Raw genomic sequence first — 22,438 nt, 5'->3', positions numbered from 1 at the left:
AGGGCTGACTGCATCTTGCTAATACCTCTTGGAAGAAATACTTATAAAACAGTGTACGGTAGAGAGTTATTAGTAAAAAAGAAAAACACAAGGCTTGTGCTGCCCTAGCAGCTCCCAGGGAGAGGTGCTGGGATCTGGCCACATCATTGCTGGTAGGGTTTTAATTTTTTTTAACTTGATACCTTACGTCCAGTGAAGTGCATAAGCTTAAGGGAACACTGATGAATTTTTGCCCCTTTATACACCCCTGTACTAAAACATTTCCAGCAGCCCCAGGGGCTCCCTGTGCCCCCATTCCCTCCACCCTCAAGGGTAACTATCATTCTGGCCTCTATCACTTTAATTAACTTTTCTTCTTTTTAACTCATAAATATGTACTCTTTTGTGTCTGACGTCTTTCAACTCTGTCAGATCCATCCACATTGAGGCATGCATACAAGCTCTTGCTTTCTCATGCTGTATGACAGTCCATTGTATGAATATTCTATAATTTACTTACCCATTCTAGTATTGATAGATACTTGGGTTGTTTCCAGTTTGGGGCTATTATGTATAAAGCTGTTTTGGATACTGTTACCTACGCATATATAAATGAGTGGACCTAAACACTCATTTCTGTTGGATTTATGCCCAGAAATGGAATGGTTGGATCCCAGCGTAATCATATGCTTTTAGCTTTCATGGGTACTGCCAAAGAGTTTTCCAAAGCGCTTGTACCATTGTGCACTCCCACCAGCAGTGTATGAGAGTTCCAGTGGCTCCACATCCTCACCAACACTTGGTACTATCAGTCTGGCAGACATGGACTAGTATTTCATCGTGGTGTTCATATGTGTTTTCCTGATGACTCATGATGGGTCAGCACCTTTACATGGGTTTACTGGCCATTTTGTGAAGGAAATGCTAAGGAGAAGATCAGAAAATATCACCTCGCCCACTTCTCTCAGGGCATGATCTACTTCTACTTAACAGAGAAGATAATTCCATGGGGCTGGAGCCCTCTCGACTGCCAGGCCGGACTTGTCACATTCTCAGGGGCCATCCTCATGTCTCTCTCCTCTGCACTTTCAGAACAGATGAGCTCTTCTGTCAAAGGCTGTCCACCATACTCCCTCTCTTTTCTGCACATCGCCTCTGCTGGTTCTTTCCCCTCTGCTTAGACACCTGCTCAAGTCCTTCCTGTCACAATAGCAACTGTCTCTTAGCAACAGCACCGTCACTACTCCACTCCCTTGACTGCAACACACACTGCCCGCCATGTCTTCTCTCCGTCCCTCCACCGCTAAGCTCGGGAAAGTGTCCTGCAGTCACTGGCTATTCCTTCCCTCTTGTGGGCTGCTCCCCTGCTGCCGTTTCATGGACACAGCCCTGACACAGGCTGAAAGACGTCGTGGTTGTCGAAGGGACCAGAGGCGTGTGAGGCCGCAGCACGCATGGGCACTCATGCTGCTGACAGCTTCCTTCTTGGTATCATCTCTTCCTTGACTCCTGTGATCCACGGATTTCTTTCAGGAGTTGCTTCTTGAACTTCTCTATGGCCTCCTGTATTCCCTTATGGGCAGTGTTTCACCCCCTCTATTCTAATTCTACACATTTTCCTTCTGCAAATTCCACTCCTGTGTCCTCAACTACCATGCACAAACCGATGCAACCCACATCTTCTTCTTCAGCCCTCAACCATGCACAGGACATCATGTAGATATACCATGGCCATCTCACACTCAGCAACTTCAACTCTGAACTCACAACCTTCCCTACAGATCTGATTCTTTTCTGCTATTTCCAGGTTTCACAAATGGTACCACCCCTTGTCTGAGCCAGAAACCTGGAAGTCATTCTTGACCCTTCGTTCTCCTTCCTCTGCCATGAGACCACCTTCCCTACTGCGTATAAGGAATGCTCCTTCTCATGAGGGCAAACTGGCTTCCTTTAGCATGTCAGCTCCAAAGGACTGGAAACAGATTCCTGTAGTCTACTGCTGAGAAGACTGGTAAGATCACGCTTGAGCTTGGGGAGAAGGAGTGTCATGATCCATTAATTACGTCTGCCATGGGCACAGGGATAGAGGGGAGCATATGGCTTCCAACCTCTATATTTGCTGACCGTGGGTGTTATGCTGCCAAGAATATTCTTGCTTTTTTATGTTCTTGACCAAAGCCTGCTAAACTTGCAAGATCCATCTTGATTCCCCTCTTCCTTCCTCACATCTTCCCCCCAATTCTCCAGTTCACACCGATTTATAGACTTCCTGGCCTGTCACAATGCTTCCTACGCACACTTTATATTTTAGCTCTTTATTATCACGTACTTTTAGCAATTGTCTCAGGCAAGTAAATCTTACTCCAAGAAAATACTTTGAAATTCTTCTGCACACTGACCACATGTATACGCTTCTGCAGGGGTAGCACAGTCTGGGCTCTTTGGCGGGTCTCAGTCAATTCTTATAGGATTACAAGCAGTGACAGCCTCTCTCCACCCTCCTGGGAGGCTGAGAAACAGACTCACCGAGCAGCTGGTTGGCAGAAGAGGTGGTGAGGTTAAATTGCTGCTCCAGATACTTCCCCAAGAAGGCAGCGAAGCCAGCCACCACTGCAATCTCCATGCAGGCGGCCAGGATGATGCAGGTAAACACAGGGTTTGAGAGCAGGTGCTTTGTGACCTTCGGGATCACTGCAGGGAGAGAAGCAGAGGACCAAGGTCACACACTGCACTCCCAGGCCTTCTGCCCCCAAGGCCCCAATTTGACCCATCTCAGTAAACAGCATCAGGAGTCACCTTGTTGCTCAGGCCAAAGCCTATAACCTGTTGAGTCAGCCATAATTGTGAAAACTCTGGCTTCAAAAGATATGCTGATATTTTGTCAACTAAACTGACAACTACTAAAGCAGGAGAAACTACACCATGCCTTTTTTTTTTTTTACAGCACACTGGAAACACTATTTTATAAGCCATCACAAGTTATTTCCATCCAAAAAAAAGACAGAGGAGTTTGGGGTTTGTTTCTCAAAAGGGAAATTATAACTTAATCATATTATAAATTATAAATGTATTAATTATGTTATATTAATACATCTAAGTATATATTATCAATATACCTGTGATGAATATTTATAATGGTGTGTGTTAAGAAAATATATTTAATCTTTTTTTTCAACAACTCGTTTTTTTTTTTATTTTTTATTTTATATTGGAATATAGTTGATCAACAACGTTGTGTTAGTTTCAGGTGTACAGCAAAGTGATTCAGGTACACATATACATGTATCTATTCTTTTAAGAAAATATATTTCATCTTAACAGTTTCAAGAAAGAAATGAAATTATAGTGTATGTATATGCATACACACATACACACACACACACAGTACATATATAATCCAACCTCCACCCACCCCACCCCGCCCTTCCTTCTCACAACCACGTTCGCCTGGCCAAGCTTCCATGAGCTTTCACCTGGGGAAGACTAGGGTCTTGGTTTTCACTCTTGATCCAATATAATCCTTCCCTATGCAGTAGTCAATGGGATCAGCTCAAATCGGTTTCCTACTCAAAACTCCACAATGGCCAAAGTCCACACTTGGTACAATGGCCCACAGTCTGCCCCTTGGCTATCTGATCACGCTCCATTCTCCCTCTGCTTCAGCCCCACCTGCACCTGGTCCTCCCCACCCAGCTCTCTGCACAAGGGCTCTTCCCTCCATTAAACGCTCTGAACCCAGATCTTTGCTCCATCTCTTCCTTATTCCTCAGGTGGTCTTTCCTCAACACCCAAGGCAACCTAGAAGCTGCTGCCCACCCAGCCCTGATGCTCAGGGCTCAGATGAGAGTTGATGGTGGGCAAAAGTGCTTTGTGGCTTGTGCACCGCTTTAATTACCAATGGAGCCAAAGCAGGTTTTGTTGAGGTGATGCATTTCAACCTTATTTTATTATACTCTGTTTTTCCTAAAGTATGTGGTTTCATAAACCACTCAGATTTCCTTTTAATTTGGTGCTTTTACAAATGAGAGATTTGGGTTTCTTAAAATCCTTTGAATGTAATCACATTATTTGGTTCTTTCCAGCCATTAGAATCCTTTGTACATGGTCTTTGACCAGATCTCCTCAGCTATGGAGTGATGACATATCCTGGCAGTATGCAAGGGGTCTGGGGGTATCAGGACAACCCCATCATTTCAATACTTATGCCATTATTTTAATGTGCACTTAGTAAAAAAAAAAAAAAGTTAACTAAAATAAAACTGATACATCAAATACATGGTTTCATGGCTACCATAGCTTAAGATGATGCTAGGTTAAAACAAGTAGATTTAAAGTTATTTAAGATTTAAAGTTTTAAGATTTAAAGTTATTTAAAGAGAAAGTTATGTAAATAATGGTACAGGTGGTAAGGAAATAGGCAAAAATGTGTAAAAGTGGTGTACCAGTGACAAGTTAGGGGACCTCTGTTTTGCTGTACTCATAATAATGTGGAACATTTGGCATGTGGTGTACTTGTTTCCACCTGTGTAAATAGAAAAAGATAAAACAGAGTCCCAGATGAAGCAAGTACTATTCCAAGTCTAGGAAAAACCAATCAGTGCCCATGGTCATACAAAATAAACAGGTGAGCAAGGTCTAACACTGCATTCCAAGGTGATGAATTAGCCAGCTGTCCTAAAGAAGAGAGCTAATTACACAGGCTCAATCTCATTTCCTAGGAGATGAAACCTCTAAATGGCCCAACTAATTAGAATAAAATAATAATAGGAGATACATAAGTTTTTAATAATGTTAACAGACAAGCTCAATAAATCAAAATGACAGAACAATGGGTCAGGAACTGGCAGATACACACAACATAAAATTGATCATTTCTGGGAAAGATACCAAGTTTCAAAAATGAAAATCTCTATATAAGATAGGGACTTAAGGATCCTTTGACGTACTAAAAGGAACTTAGTTATGGGACTGGACTGAGCCAGACGATTGGAGGCTCAGAATCACTGTGGGATGAGCAATCTGATTCCGTATCCCAACAGAGAAACAACCAGAGCTGGTGGCCTCAGCTGTTCCACGGTGGTTTCTCATTAAACTACTAAAATCTTAGGAAGGTAACTCTTGGATTAAATAAATGCATGTGCACACATGCACAAAATAAGACAAAAACTTTAAAAATGGTATGAATAAGAATAAAGATGGTGAGAAAACAACTTTAAATCCATGGTATTTATATATTTATACCTGCTTTATTGCAAGGGACTGGCCTTTATACGTGTGTTCTGTTCATTTTTTACAGGGTTTTGAGCATTTACAATAATCTGACTTTTTTAGAAATGTCATCTCAAATATTTGTCTAGAAGAGGTTACACTTAAAATCTATGTTTAGGGGTTTCCCTGGTGGTGCAGGGGTTAAGAATCTGCCTGCCAATGCAGGGGACGTGGGTTCGAGCCCTGGTCCGGGAAGATCCCACATGCTGCAGAGCAACTAAGCCCGTGCACCACAACTACTGAGCCTGCGCGCCTAGAGCCCATGCTCCGCAACAAGAGAAGCCACCGTGATGAGAAGCCTGCACACCGCAACAAGGAGTAGCCTCCGCTTGCCACAGCTAGAGAAAGCTCGCGCACAGGAACAAAGACCCAATGCAGCCAAAAATAAAATAAATAAAATAAGTAATAAATTTAAAAATAAATAAATAAAAAAAATCTATGTTTAAATGTTGGAAAATTTTCCTTTGTTAAATTCACATTATTAAGTATTGTAAAAATATTTAGAGGAATGTTGATTGTGTAATGTTCAAAAATGTGTACTGTTTGACAAATATAGAAGACGAATACATTGGGCATAAACAGAAGGTAATGAAGTAAGTATTTGTCTTCATAAACAAAAACCCCTTGGATGTTAAGACTCCATCGTCATAAATCACTGCTAATGAGTGAAGGCTGATTTGCTATAGTGTTTGGCACATTGTGATGGTGTAATGTACCTGTGACAAGGGACTGGTTGATTATGTCACAAAACACCAAGCTTCACAGAGAGTGGTATGGAATACATGGGCGACCACAGCACTTCCTTGTAATAAATGAATTTGAAAGCCCACAGCTATTCATGTTTTGGCAGGTAATAACACTGTTGCTCCATCATTGTAGTCTTTTGGCATTAAGATATCTAAACTTTGGAAACACTGTTGACAAACAGTCAGTACGTTGGGGACATTCTAGGAAAACCATCCTGTACCATACTTTTATTGTAGGCTTCATTTTCTTTGTTATGGTGCAGACTCTTTAGATCTGGGGACTTCAGTAGGAGAAAGCACCACAGCCACACTTGTTTGCAAATAAAACTGCTGCTGAGCTGACACCACCAGCATCCTCCAATTAGGAACTATGTTCTCTGGCTCAGAAATGATGCCAATGAGGAGTCGAGTTTGATCACATTAACTATTTGGGCCGCGGTACCTCCTTGTCCTTGATCATGGCCATCGTGGCTTATTTGGGGATGAGGAGGGCACTTCTCAACAAAGGCAACTCCAGCTAATGGAACATTTTCATACTTCAGCATGCATTTTAATTATTCCAGAGATAATTCCATTTCAGTTGGAAGGATTCCTTGTCAAGATAGGAGCCTGCCTGCTTTTGTTTTAATATCTAATGACTAATTTTGCCTTGGATTAGATGTGAAAATCATTAAGTTTGAGAACTATCTGGCGGAAGGCCCAGGGAAGACTCAGTGGGCCTCATCTGCATGAAGAGCATTCTTTTTTCCGCCTATACCCAGCCGATTCGCCTCCAGAAATGACAGCTTCCTCTTGTGTTCAGCTATTTTCCTCCCAGTTTCTTCCTCCCATCCTGGGTTTTATTGCAATGACTTGTAGTACTGTCAAAGAAAATTCCTTTTCAAAGGTTCAATCTACCCTCCAAAGCCCCAATTTGAGAAGGGGTATTAATTAGCTTGATCCTAGGGCTATCCCAGTGTTCTAAGCTTTTTCATGCAAATGGATTGTTAAGCCCATAAAATGCTAACTTTCCAAGGTGGCAGTAGCTAATGAGGTGGCCCAGACAAATAGAAATTGGTGAACCAAGGCCACACCAGGCTACCAAACACCTACAGTCTCCCAGAGCTATTTGCCTCTCACATTCTGATTTAGCCTCAGAAGTTGGGAGCTGGGGTAGGAGGCAGGCAGGCTTGTATCATGCAGCCTCACAGCTAGGGAAACCTTTTCACCTCTCATCAGGAGCACGGTGCTGCTACTAGCGGAATGGTACAAAGTTGGGAAGAGTGGCAGGGGAGTGATCTCCAGGGAAAACAAATTTGCTATTGCTAGTCTTTGGAAGGCAGTCCTGTAGGATGGAGATTCTTGGAAAATTGTGGGTTCTCCAAGAGGGAGAAAGCCAGGTTTAGAGAAGTCATGAGGATTAACCCTGACAGAGCATTTCCTGTGTGCCAAGTGCCATTCTAACTGCTTACACATCCACTCGTATGATCCTCACAACAAACTGTGTTCCTGGGATGATTAAAATCCTCCATTTACAGATGAGAAGACTGAGGCAGACAGTGGCCCCATGGTTAAGGAAGCAAAGCAGAAACTCACGCCCTGGCACCTGCTGCTACACAGTATGCTTATAACCATTGTGCTGTTCTGGTCTGGGTTCTGAGGGGTGCTGATGTTGGCTTGAGGACTAAGCATGCAGGCTGCCCCTGGTAATCAAGCTGCAGCTTAATTCTTAGAATGAAGAATAATAAAACATTCCCACTGGGGTTAGGGAAAATGAACAGATCTGACATGACTAAGGGCTTAGTCCATGTCGTTTGAAGGCAGAGAAGTAGGAAAGGAAGGGAGGGGGACAGAGGAATGAAAGAAAGGATTGGAGAGCCTACAGAAGAGTCCTGTAACATAGAAAAGATTTCACTGAATAAGGTTGTATAAAATAATGGCTAAGAACCTGGTCTAAGGAGCCAGGTCATTGGGATTTGAATTCTGGCTTCAAGACTGACCAGAGTACATGACTCCATCCCATGGATTGCCATAAACATGAAATGAGACCCACTGCATGTAAAGCATGTAGCCCAGGGCTTCTAGTCTAGAATACAGGTAAGAGTCTGATGGGATTAATGGCAAAGATTTACTGTATAGCACAGGGAACTGTATTCAATATCCTGTAATAAACTATAATGGAAAAGAATAGAAAAAAAGAATATATATACATATATATACATATATATATATATATATATATATATATATATATATATATGCATAACAATCACTTTTCCGTACATCTGAAACTAACACAATATTGTAAGTCAACTATACTTCAGTAAAAAAGAGTCCGATAGGATTAATAGTAATCAATATAATAGAAGTAATCCTTGGCTATGTTAGGGAGAGAGCCCTTGGGCTGGGAGGAGGACAACAGGCTTCCTACAGGAATACCTATGTGATCAGATGTGATGAGTAGAGTGGGGAAGAGAATGGAGCAGGTGAACTGAGCTCCTGGGAGCCAAGGACTTTCCAAGAAGATCCCCCTTCTGCAGGGGGCTGTTCAGCAGGTCAGGGGGTCAGGAGGCACAAGTCCTTGTCCACTGCCCTTCCTGGGAATTGGAGGTACTCTGGGAAGTGCTTACTGTGGGGCTCAGTTATACTCCCCTCGACCCTCAGATCTCTCTGCCTTCAGTCTCTCTACTGAAGTTGGCCTTGACTTTCTTTCTCTTTAATAACACTGCTGTCAATACAGCATGGTTAACATCTCCCAAGATGGGAGATGGAGCCAGTCTATGCAACTGCTCAGGAATCATGACAATGACCGCCAAAGCCTGCCTCACAACCAGTGTTGGATGGGCACCGTGGCAAGGTTTCTCATTTTTAACTCTCACAACTATTACAATGGGGGTGGTCCTACCATCCTCATTTTAGACCCAAGGAAACCAAGGCTCCCTTGAGAGGCTGAAACCCAACAGTCTGCATCCCAGAATGCAAAACCGAGAAGCGAAGGAGGGTGGATTTGAACTCAGTTCTGCCTGCACTCCGGGACTCATCTCTAAATCTTCAGGTTTCTGGGTGGGGCCTCGAATCAACAGAAAAGTACTTTCCTGAAAGGTGAGCCACCATGAAGTGCTTCCCAACATAGGAGACCCATGACAGAAGAGAACAGAGGTGGGGGAATCTGGGATAAATAACAGTATTCAAGTCATGACCAAAAAGAAAAAAATGAAAGAGGAAGGAAGAAATAATGGAGTGGAAGAACATGCCATCATGGAGGCACAAGAGTGAAGCCAAGGTAGAGCGAATCCTGGGAAAAACGAAGTTTCATGGGGTAGCGTGAATGTTCACCAGCCACCAAGTTGGTTCCCATATGCCCAGGGCAGGCTGTCATCCCGGCACCACCAACCCCACTGGACGTCCTTGTCTCATAGGAGGAGCCAGGTGCTCTCAGGTAGAGCAGAGATGGAGCAGCTCCATCCCCAGACGTGGGCATCGTGCCCGGTAAGAGCAGATGCTTAATACATGCAAGGTAGATTAAAGAATCCAATAAGGAAACAAATGAATTGCATAGCCTTGAAAAGTAACTGTAATAGTCTCTTAAGGAACATTAGCTGTAGAAACAGAGACCAATTTATGATCACACCATTCGTGATGTTCCACAGGTTCATGGGCTGCGAGGAGAGTGGGAATAATTAGCTAATATGGTCATTTCCATCACTGATTCTGGAGGTGCCCAAACCATCCCTTGAGTAGGTAGGGGTGGGGAAAATCCCAGTGGGAGGGGAGGCTCGTGGTGCCTCCCGGAAGCGAGCACCTACCATGAACTTGGCCCCAGACCAGCAGCCTTGGGCCCCCTGTGGCCTCATCACTACAGAGGAGCCCATCCCCCAATCTCTGCCCTGGGCATCCAGGGGAGCTTCTAGCACCCTCTCACGGCTAACTTTGAAAGCAGTAACTACCAGGCTTCTGTCTGCCCATCTTCAGTAAGGTAATAGGCAGACAGTAACATGTGTCTCCCTTGTATGGAGAAGGTTGTGGTTTGAAAGAACAAACAAGAAGCCATCAGCACAGGAAACGAGCATCTACAGTGAAACCCAAGTGTCAGATGGGTGTGGATCGGTTAGGACGACCCAGAGCCCATCAATTCCACCGATTCTTTAAAAGTCACCAGCTCCTTACAGCCACACCAAGGAGGAGCAGTGTGGTTGCCCACTAGCCAGTTTAAAGCAAGAACTAAGTGAACACAGAGGCATGCCTAGCATCTGCAAGCTGCTGCTCTAAACTGGGGTCATCCCAGTCATTTCCTGGCAGCAGCAGTGTGAAGTCAGAAACATGATCACCACATGATTTCAGAGGTGGAGAAAGGAGGTTGGGAAGCAGCAGGCTCTTATTCAGACCCCAATATTGCATCTTTCCATGTTGGCTGCAGACAGAAAATGACTAAGGAAATCAAGAGTCTTTTGTAAGCAAACGGCCACTTTCATAACTTCACGCCAGCCCTTAGAACCTTCTCTGGGAGCAGGGCGCCCCACCTCAGTGGTGGCCGGGCTCACTGCGTTTGACATTCACAAAAATGCCAATGATGGGAGAATTCATTCCTGGAAAGTCTGGAAAGAGAAACAGCAGTGTCCAGAAAAGAAATGGTGAAGCCAAGCACCCAAGCTGACGTACGTGCCCATCTCTAAACCTAGACATCCTAATGCTACTTCCGGAAGTGCTGGGTTTACAGCAGGTCTTCTCAGAGCCTTCAATATGCTAATGTCAACCTCCAAGAGTCATGTCACAGACTGTCCCAAGCTTATTTCATCAGTGGGCCACCTCCCCCATTTTATCTTATATGCAACTGCCAGAGAAATTAGCCCCTGGTGGAGACCCCTCAAGGGACCCCCACCAGCTCTGACATTTGTTTTCTACTGGGAGCTCACTTAGAATCTTTTGGGGAGCTTTAAAGACATCCAGATGCCTGGATCACCTCTCCCCCCATCCCCCTTCCCCACCATACACTCAGAGAATCATAATTTGTAGGGATGCGGCCCCTGAATATGTGTGTTTCAAGAAAGCTCACATGCAATGCTGACTCAAATCCCTAGTTGGGAAACAATGGCTCATAAAATAAAGTCCAGTCTCATTAGAAGGGCAATGAGAAGGCCCTCAATAATTCATTCATAATTTTACCAAAGACTTATTGGGCAGCTTTGGATACCAGGAACTCTGCTGGATGTGGAAGCTGAGACCAGCCTGCCTTCTATCATGACCTTCTCTAAATCCTATTCCCAAAACCAGATTTCTCTCTCCCATGCACATCTCAGGCATCCCAGCCTGGAAGCCTTTACCCTCCTCTCCATCCATTGGGATCCTGCTCATCCTTCAAGATCAGGCTGAAATGCTGTATCCTTCACACACCTGTCTTCAAATCCTCCCTCTGTGGTCCTCACTATATCCCTTTGAACCTCCCATAATCCTTGCTACCTTCTATCCTGTATCATAGCAACACTTCATAAGTGCCGGAAGAGTTAGCAAGAATAAAAGAGTCCTGGGATCCCATAAGTCTGAGAAATATAGACTAAAGCAAAGTCAGCCAGCTTTCCTTAGAGCTGGCCTTCTCAGAGCCTTTAACACAAACATATTCTATGACTCTCCAAGAGCATCATAGTATACATATGGTTTCCCAACTTATTTGGCCATGTAACCACTACTCCTTGGTATTGTTGTTGATTTGTTTTTCTCTGAGCATCTCAGAGGACTCATGTTCCAAGGAACTCCCATTGGGAAATGCTGCCTTCTAGTTATTTCCCTCCTTCCTTCCTTCCTCCCTTCCTTCCTTTTTTCCTCCCTCCCTCCCTCCCTCCCTTCCTTCCAAAACCACGAGGAGCATCCACAGTGTGCCAGGCATCGTGCTAGGTGCCCTCATCTATGTTCACCTCAGGCGCTTTGCTGAAATAACTTGAGACGGGGAGTCGTGACTGATTCACGGATATAACCCCCAGCGCATCCTCCATCAACACTGATACGAACACGATGAAACCACTGACCAGTCTGGACCCTGGGGACCTGTAAAAATGACACCTGTGACACGGCAGCCTCTTAACCACAGCTTGGCACAGAATTCCAAGTGGTTGGGAAGGCAGATGGTTTCCTTGGCCACAGAATCAAGAAAGAAGACTTTAACAGGAAACTCACACGAGGGGAAAGCACAGTTCTGAAGATGAATCACACAATAAAAGACACTCAGCCGTTTTAGCCTGCAGAACAAAGACTTCCAGATCACCAGCCTCCTCACAATAACACTATGCTGAAAGGCACAGGCCCTTAATTAAGAAAAATGTACCAGAAACTGACTTCTGGCTGGCAGATGATGGAGGTGGCCTGGCAGAGATGCGGAAGCCGGAGGCATGAGCTGGGTCCCACGGCCAGGCCAACGCACGTGGGGCCCCCGCGGGAACAGTGGGTGGCACAGAGGTGGGGGGGCAAGTATGCACCCAGCCCAAGCAGCAAGACACCCGCTAAGAAGATGGGCGCGTAAAGACACACACCCAAAGGCACAGTGCAGGTCAGCCTGAGCCACTGGGCTGGCAGACCCTCTGATGTGGTGGCTGGAGCACCAGGAGAAGATCCTCCTCCCCACACAGGTGAGTCACCTGGGAGCCAGCCGTGACACTCGGCACAGGTGGAGCTCCTGCTAAGCCAGTGTCTGCGGGTGGGTCAAACACAGGCTGCAACTCTGGGAGGGGCTGTGTGTGAGAACGGCTTTAGGGAAAGCAGCAAACCGTGCTGGGCTGGGCAGCGCCTGTGTGCAACGATCCACGCATCGCCCCATTTATCAGATGTGTACTGAGCATCGGCCATGTACAACGGCATGGGCAAAGACGGATGTGGTCCCTGCCCTCATGGAGCTTATGGAGGAAGTGATCACTCCTACAAAGGTCACATTCTGACCATGGCACAGAGAGCCACATGCCATGGAGGGGGTGCCATCAGGAGGTCAGGAAAATGTCCTTGGGGAAATGACATGTGAGCTGATGTCTGAAGATGGGATCAGAATTCCAGGGGTGGGAGCAGCAAATGCAAAGTCCATTGAGCCTGGGGAATACGGAGGACTAAAAAGAGGCCAGCAAGGTGAGACTGGTAAGGTGGGAACAGGGCGGCAGGTGTGAGAAGAGTCTGGAGGGGCAGAATCTCACTGGGCTGGCGGCCACGTTGAAGGGCTCGACCTCTATCTATCAGGATCAGAAGCATTCTGAACACATCCTAGTGTGATGACAGCCTGGAGGGGTAGGGCAGACTGGAGTACAGGACAGGCCATGAGTGGGAGGGAGAGATATTTAGGTGCTAAAGTCAGCAGAACCGGTGATGGATGGCATTAGGGGTGTGGGTGGGGAGAGGAGTGGGGAAGGTACCAACCCAGGCAGATTTCATCTCTCCTAGAAATGAAGGTCCTCTAGAGTTGGGCTCTGCATTTCCTCTTTTGAAGAGGGAGAAAGTGGACATTAAGAGTGGGAGTTTCTCCAACACAGTAAAGGCTTTTGTTCCATCCACCCCAGACCGATTCCTTTTCCCTTCTCGGTTGGTTCATTAATAGTTGAGTGGATCTTTGTGGGAAATAGAGGAACAGAGGAAAGAGTTCGGGTTTGGGAGTCTAAGACCCAAGTCTGGTCCCAGCTGCATCCTTCACAGCTGCGGGAACCTGGGTGCACGGTTTAACCCCCCAGAGCTCCATGTCCCCATGGGTGGCATGGAGATTGGTAACGACACGCACGTTATCAGCCGTACTATGGGGGCCAAGTGGGAGGTCTGTGCAAGTGCTTTGGAAGTCATCAGCTCTACTCCATATTTTGGGCGCGGTTTTTAAGATTCTGAGCCTGAAGGCCCACCCCCACCTTGCCAGCTCAGCCATCACCCGCTGTCACCTGGTACAACTATCTTTTCTGGGACAGGAAGAAGCCCCTTGGCAGTCAGCATGAAGGGCGCAGAGACAAGAGCGCTCAGCTTTTGACTGCTCTGCTCACTCAGTGATCAAAGGTGGGTCTCCCTTCAGATTTTAAGCTGCTGGTACAGTGACACTCATCCCCGCTGGGAAGTCCATCAGAGGGTCAGGACACGCCAATGCTTGCAGGAAGTTGTCCTTCCCTCCCTTTTTAGCTGGACCCTTGTCTAGAAGACTCATTGTTTTAGGACACGTCTGCAGCCACAGTCACAGTTTTAGTACACGCTGTTGAAAAGTCACTTAGCACCTGCTGACGCCACTTTTTCTTTAAGAGAGTTTGTTTATTGCCCGAAGATGCAGCACAATGTCGTGGTTAAGAAGACAGACACTGAGGCCCTCCCACGGTTCAAATGCCTATCCTTTCCATCTGTAAGCCTCAATTTCCTGGTCTGTAAAATGGTACCAATGTCTCATGGGGTTGGGGGGGATTAAATATGATGGTGTAGGAAAAACAAAGGTTAGCTGCTATTATGTGTGTATGTGCGTGTGCGTGTGTGTGCGCACTGGCAAGAAAGTGTTCATTTGTTTACTCATTCATTCATTCAATCCATATCACCTACGTGTCAGGCCCTAAGCTAGGCAGTGGGAACAAAAAAGATGAATGAGAGCTTCGTGTCCTTGGAGAAGTCAAAGCTTTGGGAAGATGCAGGCAAACAGATGGGCCACTGTGTAGTGGGGTTACCCCAAGTGCTTTGCGGGGGCTTTGAGGGCAACAGAGGAATGCAGCTAATCTAGTACTGAGCAGACAGGGGCATGAGCGCAGAGGGGCTATAGGGAGGGCTTCTTGGGAAGGTAGGGACCGAGTCCAGCCCAGAAGTGGATCAAGGGAGGTAGGGCATTCCAGGCAGAAACAGCAGCAAAGAGAAGAGTGCATGAGGTGTTCTGAAAACTGTACAGAACATGATGGGGAAGCTGGACACACCCGTGGCTGCAGAAAGGGCCCGGGTCCTAACCATCAAGGCCCCTCCAGGGCAAGTGACGCTGGAGTCAATTTCCAAATGCAACACACAACTGTGGATGTGAGAATAAACACACTAGCTAATGATAATACTGTCCATTTGTCTGTTAACAGTCCCCTGAATTCTTTCCTCCCACCAGATCTAGACTTTTATAAACCATTCTGCAAACTCTGAGCATCCAGATTCAACGAGACCATGCTACGTGCAGTCCCGGCCTCCAGGGGCTCACTGTGCAGGAAAGGGGAGGAGTGGACACCACACTAAATACAAGAGGAGGGAGGTGGTGGTGGTGGGGTGGTCTTGAAAGATGAATCAGCAAAATGCTCTGAAGAGCAAGAAGAGGGAGGAGGGGCTTTAGAGCAGGGAGGAAAGGAAAAGTTCTTTGGTGGCACAGCTGAGATGCAAAAATGTGTCTCGGATTTGCAGGCTCCCACCTGGGGGAGATGCTGGAGTTTCACAAGCCCAAGCATTTGTTCGCCTGCTGCCTGCTTTGTGAAATGGATATGTGACAGTCACCACAAGACGGGGACGTCTGGGCTGTGCAACAAGTAACAGCTTTTCTACACAGTTCTGGAACAAGATTCTGAGCTTTCCATCTCTCACCTTCTTATAACAATTGCAAAACCCAACTGGTGGCCGACTTTGTTGGAAATAGACCTTCAAAGTCTGCTCTGGGGGGAGAGGGCTCTGAAAAGTGATCACAGGCCTGAAGTCCTCTGTCACCGAACGGGAGCTCTGTGTCCTCACCTATAAACGGTAATAAGTCCTAATATTGACCTTATGCAGCTGCTGTAAAGTTACACCAGACACCACACGGTAAAACCAAGAGGAGTTGAACGACACGATCAAGGTTGTATGATTAGGAAGTGGCTGAGCTGGATTTGAACCCAGGTGAGCAGCCCCACGGCTCTCCCAGGAGCAGAAGAGGCTGTGTGTCTTGGTCCCAGAGGGAAGGAAGGTGGAGTGGCTGCTCTTGGGCCAACGGCAGTTCTTCTCAGGGCCCTTTGCTATCTGTAGAGCTTGGCAGGGCACACAGACTGATGGCTAGAAAAGAAACCCGTTTGCAAGCTCAGATGAAATGGATGAGAAATTGCAATATATAGATCTGTAGAGCAATGTTAATTCCTCTGATATGTGTAACGATACTTAGCTTATCTGTACCCGTAAATGTGTTGCAGGCTGTATGCAGACCAGCGGGGCTTCCAAGGCTGCAAATCAGATGAAGAGTTTGGGAGCGCCTGGCAGCATTGCACACTGCTTTTGGTGGAAATGTCCACGTGGCAGAAACATTTTGTCTCACGTGGAAAAAATGAAGGATATAAACCACCGTGGCTCCCTCTCCATGTGTTGGCGTGTGTAAAATTTATTAGCATAATAGCTCGCTCCACTGTACCCTGGCTCCTGGGGATTCTTCTAGACACGCTGCCTTCCTTTCCTGCTGGGACATCCTTTAGGTCCATTAATGGACCTGATGCCTCTGAGAATTGCTAATTCTAAATTAAAAGTCATTAACTATCCAAGTGGAGCCCACGTATACACAGGCCATAACTTGTGAGGGCTCTGATCTAGCGAGCTTCAGACCCATCTACCCAACTGTGTACTTGTCAGCTCAGCCACAGCAAGTTCAGCACTCATCTTGTCATTGGTTCGACTTTGCCCACTGCGTGCCTCCCCTGCTACTATACTTGCTCCAGAATCTAAGCTGCCTTGGTGACCGCTGTGTCCCTGGAGTCTGGTGGGATCTCAGTAAATGCTGACTGAATTAACAAATGGGTGAACCAGTGATTGAATCAGAGCCCGAGAATTCTGAAACCAAGGCATCCCTCAAGACTCAATTCAGCTCTGCATTGGACCCAAGAGGTGGGCTTTCCCTGCCTGTTGACTGTATTTCCATAACCTATGGTGCTGCCTGGTACTGTAGTTCTCATCACATTAGGCCACCTTTCTGACTTGCTGGCCTGTCGCTACATTGGACAGAGAGTTCTCTGATGGCACAATTGTATCATTTTCATCTGTGTATCCCCAGAGATGAAAGATGAGCGATTACAGGTATAGCTCTTACCATCAAAGGCTTAAGAAAGCAGGGCCATCATCCTGGGATGAGGATATACCTGGAAAGGCTGCCACCACCCAGGTCCAAGGTGCCCTCTGCAAGGCCCGCTCTCAAGCCAGCCCCATCTACTGCCGTGGATCTGGTCCCTGGGACACTGTGTGGCCAGCTGTGCTATCAGAGGGTCAGCAGGCATCACCCTCCAGCCACCCGGGGGCTCCTGAAGGGGGCCCGTTTGGGGAGCCTATTTTAAGAAGCACATACTCCTGAGGGTCCAAGCCAAGGCAACCTCAGAGGACACAAAGCAGAGGGCCTTCTCATCTAACAGAGCATTCTGGCCCTTAGGGAGATGAATTTTAAGATCATCTACGATTCCACATTACGACTTTGGTAGAAGCCATCCCGGAACATGGAGTCAAACATGACATTAGGTTCTTAAATTAGTCTCTTCTGGGAATTAGCACAAGTGCTTTGAATTCCTCGCTGGCTAACAGGTGGTATTAACTGACAATCTTCCAAGGGCAGCGCCTGAATTCTCACGACCATGCTGTCACCGAGGAACGGTGTTACAACTTTATACTTGTAGAGAGAAGCGCGGAGAAGTTAATGATCGCAGAGCCGGTGAAGGGCAGAGCGGGGATCTGAGTGCAAGGTCACCCGAGGTTCTCTCCGTGGTTCTCAAGCGTCTCCACAGAAAGTGTACCTCATTAGACAGAGCTCAGTAAAGAGACTCTCATCAAATCTCTAAATCGAGCACTGCAAGCCTGAGGCGGCGGCTGCTGAAAGGCGGCCTGGCTGTGTGCCCGGTTCCTGCAGAGGTGACCATCCACCTCTTTCCCACCCCAGCCTCCCTGAGAAATAACACCCCAGCCTTGCTCCTGCCCACGTCCAAAATCCAGCAAGTTCTTCAGGGGACCCAGCAGGAAGAGGTCCTTGAATTAGGGAGCATTGTGCATACCTCTCAGTGGGGAGGGGGCCGGGATAGATACCGAGCAGCTTTGAGGCTGTCCTGTCGCATCCTCACCTCTTAAGAGACTGTACCAAATGTGGAAATAACCAGGGGGTGTTGAGGGGGCTCCTCATTCTCATTCTGCATCGCTGTTTTTGTCTCGCCATTTTGTCAGAAAAGATGCACTTTTTTCCTCTAAAAATGATGATGCATTCTAAAGTGCGACTTTGCTCTCAAGCCTGAGTTAATCTTTCTTTCCAAAGGAACACAGCTCTTATCTCTAATGGAGGGGACGGAAGGACAGAGTGAATCTAAGGAAATGCGCTTTGGATGTGGCTTTTCAATAACGCCTGCATCAGGCGAAGGGAGCCAACTTCAAAGTCCTACACTGCTTCAATGCGCTTGTAAGTGGCCTGAAAGAGTTCAAAGGAGGGCCATGAAACGTCCAGCTCCCTTCCTCCCTCGCTCACTTTCTTCCTTCTACGCACATTTATGTGCATCATACATCAGGTGCTATGTTAGCCACTGGGCTCTCGGCTTGGGGGGGTTCGTCTGCTGCCCCTTCGCTAAATGGTAGTAACTTTGCGTTTGCTTTATGAAGCGCATTTACTTCTCAGGGATCAGTTAAGCACAGGGCCAGGGAAGGCAAATCACGCAAAACCAATGTGATTCTATGCCAGATCCCCCAGCATCCAGTCCTGAGTGCCACCTGCGAATGAGGCGCCCTTACCTCTCAGCTGCTGGAAGCAGGAGGCACTGCTGTCCGGCTCCAGGGGGTGCCTCAGGACCCCGTTGCTGGGCTTGGGTCTCTCGTATTCTCTTTCGGGGAGCATGGCCTGTTCGCTCTCCAGGGCGGGGTCTGAGTGAGGGGGCAGAGACTGTGGAAACCCAAACATCCAGACGGAAGAAAAGAAGAGTAAGGCACCGCAGAGCAGAAAGCCACCCCACCAGGCTCCAATCCAGCGGGGGTCATCCGGGGTGATGTCCAGGTTACCTGCAATCGGAAAGAGCACGGTTAGCGGGAGGGGACCTGGCGGGGCCTGGCATTTGGTGGAGGTTTGCAATCATTTCTACAGATAGGCCGAGGGCTCTGGAAACAGCCTGGGGCGGGGAAGACTGGCCCATGGGCAAAGCAGCCTATGGCTTCACAGCCATGCTTCTGGTTTTCCTCAAGCTGAAGGCTGATGGCTTTCCCTCCTTAATTTTCTTGTCTACCCTGTGCTTGCATCAGTCTAAACAAAAACAGTGAGAAGCCAGACACCCTCTGAATTTAGGCTGGAATTGACTGGCTTGGCAGAGCTGCGAAGGTCTGCTAACCAAAACACAGGGAAACAGAAACGTTTATTGCTCAAGGGTATAGTTTTCTATGTATATTCACTTGCACCCCCTACGAAGCACCTAACCTGAGATCCCATTCCACACCCCACCCCCATCTTAAATCAGTTCAGATCACACGGGGCGGCACAGAATGGAAATCAAGAGCCAGGATACCTGGACTGAAATCCTGCCCACTTCTCACTGTGCGACCTCAGGCCAGCAATTTGAACTCTCCATGCCTCAGCTGACTGATCTGCATAACACTGATGTTATGATGGTACTTACCCTTATCGAGTTGGGAAGATCAAATGAGCCACACCAGACACAAAGTGGTCAGGATAGCGCCTGGCACGTGCTTAAGCACTTAATCGATGTTAGCTTAATATTTATGGTGAGGGTCGTGTTTCCAAGCTGCTAGGGGATGGGTTAATTCAAACCTTGGTTGTGGCCTGTGGTTTGGGGGGCCAGTCCTCTTTTAGAAAGTACTGCGGCCAAGGTCTATGCTTTAAGGAAACATGCCTGTGGTTTGGCTCTCCTGTCTGTGACTTCTTTGATCTGCCAGCTGAAGTCAAGAAGATGTAAACCTCTTACCCCTTGGTAGATGTTTTTCCCTCTCTCTGCCTTTTGGAGCAGGGCACTCCTGCATGAGCTGCTTAGAGATGTCTCTTTGATGATGATCCCATATCCCTGGAGCATGGAAGGAAATTCTTGGAGATCTGGACCACAGCATATGAGTTAAGAACGAATAGGGCTGCAGGCCTGGACCAGATGGATGGATGGGCTTGGCAAGAGAAATGACCACTGTCACCAGATGAGCACTCCCCCATTTGTAAAGTGCTCTCCCTGAAGACTCTTCAGCTAACAGTAATGAAAACACCAGCCATCATTTACTGAGGGCTTACTCTGCACAAGGCACCATGTGGAGTGCATTCTTAACTGTTCCAGTCAACCCTCCCCGCAACCCTACGAGGTAGGGCCTTTTACTATCCCTATTTCATATAGATGGAGAAATCGAGGCTTAGAAAGGCTGGGTACCTTGTCTACATCCACAGAGTTGAAGACTGGGACACAGGCATCCAGTCGCCAAGGGCTACACCCTTCCCCTCTTGACTGGCAGGTCTTTGTTTTGGGCTCCCTGGAGGGTCCTTAGTGGATAATTCCTGTGCTTTGTGCAATGGGTAAGACCACCAGCTCTTCTGATAGTTGGCAAGTTGGCCTTTGCAACATCGGTAGTCTCTGTCCTGGAGACCCTGACATGAGCCTAGCAGCAATAACCAGGGCACCTGAACGGGCCAGTTGCTTTTGTGCAGCTTCATGCCGGAGAGGAGTATCTACTCTATAGAGTATATACTCTAGTGGGCTTGGGGTTGAATCCCAGCGTTGTTACTTACTAGCATGTGATGCCGGGCAAGTTACTCGCCCTCCCTGACCCTTAGTTTCATCATTTGTGAAATAAAGATGATAGCCATGGACAGTGGTTTCCAGGATGAGAGGGAATGAAAAAGCGTCACCTGACACAGAGTCGGCTCTTATCTGTGGGAGCTCTTAATGTTTTACTTTTAGGGGTATATTTATATAAATGGGAATTTTAAGGTACAGACTTTTTTAAAAAGGAGTATGGCATGGGAAAACACAGGGTGATCTTGAAAGCATCTTTATGCAAACACGAGAAGCGAAAAGGAAGTCACACCACCTTGGGTAGCTGAGCAAGACTGTTTGCACCAATCGCTTACTGTTTTTCTTCACCTACTACAATGAATGAAAACAAAAGACGGGAAAAGGGAGCTACAGTATTTCCCTCCTTTGTCTTTGGGCCCCATAAATCCGGCAGATGTGAGCCAGTAGGGAGAGAGAAATCCTGGCAGTTGTTTGGGAGAACAAAATCAGTAGCACGTAGAAAGTCATATTTTAGATAGGAAGTCAGTGACTGTTCTATGTGTGAGAAAACATCCCCGCGAGAGGGGCTGCGCTGGGGGAGGTGGATGTTTATGTGAATTCGGCAACTCGCTCCCTGTAGGCCTGTGCCTGTGGGTGGAAAGCCGACACGCACTCGTGATCCCTAGGACAGGGGAGGGTACCCAATCTGTGTCAGCATCAGAGCACACCTGCCGCTGGGGAAGGGGCGGGGGATGGGTCTGGAGGGAGATGCGAGGAGGGCAGGGATTTGCAGAGCCAGGAAAATCACAGTTGACTATTCTGGGAAGTACTGATTTTTTTCCCCTCCATTTCAATTATCCAGAGGACGGTGGCAGGGAAAGAAATAACAGGCTAAGAAGAAACCACTCAGCTTTGGAGCGTGCTGCCCTCAGGACTGGTCAGCCTTGTGAGTGGAGCTTCAGCCCAATTTTGGTGGCTCTTGGGAAGACAACGAATGCTTGACACTAGCCTGAGAAATGTCTTTTCTGAGGCACTTCTTTTCTCTACCCATCTCTACAATGAATAGTATTTTCAGGAGGCATCTTGGCCATTTAAGATGAATATCCACCCCCCCACCCACCCCCCGCCTGGCAACTGTCATCGCTCAGCAGATATTGTTCTAGCATTACCTATGCTGAAGGGGAGTTCTCTACGTGGCCTGGCAAAGCATGTCTGCTAGACATTACCCATGTCTGCACTTGGGTCTCCTCCTCTGAGAACAAGGAGGGTTTCACCTCCCTTGCTGTGGAGTTAGGTGTGTCCACGCACCACAGAGTCTTGCCAGTGAAATGCGAGAGAGGAGACACATGTCTCTTCCGTGTGGAGATGTGTATGAGCTGGTGCATGACTCCCCATGCTCTTTTTTCCTGCCTGATCACGAAGCACGTGGAATTCTCCCTAAGATGATGCCTGAGAAGCTACAGTGAACAAAATGTGCCTGCTGACCTGCATCGGGTATATAACACAAGCAGGAAATAAACCTTTAGTATCTCCAAGTCACTGACATTTTGGGGGTGTTTGTTCCTGCAGCATAACTCAGCCTGCCCTGACTAGTACAAAAGGCTTAGGAAATAAAAAATCATACCCTTTAAGAAAAGTGGTCCCGGGCAGGCTTAGAATAGCAATGGTATTCTTTTAGGTCCAGGTAGGGGGCCAGGAGTGAAAATCTCTCTACTTCTCTTTCTATCTGGTTCTAGTTAGTGTCTTGATCTTAAAAAATGACTGCAGTTTCAGCCTTTTGGCGAAGGCTGCTGTCAGGAAGATGCCCAGAACACAACTGAAGAGCACCCATCTGTCTCATTT

At 47.1% G+C, this 22,438-nt stretch overlaps 1 protein-coding gene across 2 annotated transcripts in view; it reads right to left on the bottom strand.

Moving 5' to 3' along the window:
* Positions 1-22,438, bottom strand: part of SLCO3A1 (solute carrier organic anion transporter family member 3A1) — a 324,443-nt gene that overhangs the window by 41,831 nt on the left and 260,174 nt on the right. For both annotated transcript variants that reach the window (XM_061179978.1, XM_061179977.1), the window contains exons 4-5: positions 18,633-18,896; positions 2,506-2,670 (exon numbers count right to left, since the gene is read on the bottom strand). In XM_061179978.1, the coding sequence (XP_061035961.1) occupies positions 2,506-2,670; positions 18,633-18,896 (429 nt within the window). The remainder of the gene's footprint in view (positions 1-2,505; positions 2,671-18,632; positions 18,897-22,438) is intronic.

Source organism: Eubalaena glacialis, chromosome 2, assembly GCF_028564815.1.
Source record: "Eubalaena glacialis isolate mEubGla1 chromosome 2, mEubGla1.1.hap2.+ XY, whole genome shotgun sequence".
Classification (NCBI taxonomy): domain Eukaryota; kingdom Metazoa; phylum Chordata; class Mammalia; order Artiodactyla; family Balaenidae; genus Eubalaena; species Eubalaena glacialis.
Note: the sequence above shows the minus strand (reverse complement) of the source record. Positions and strands in the feature narration are given on the sequence as shown.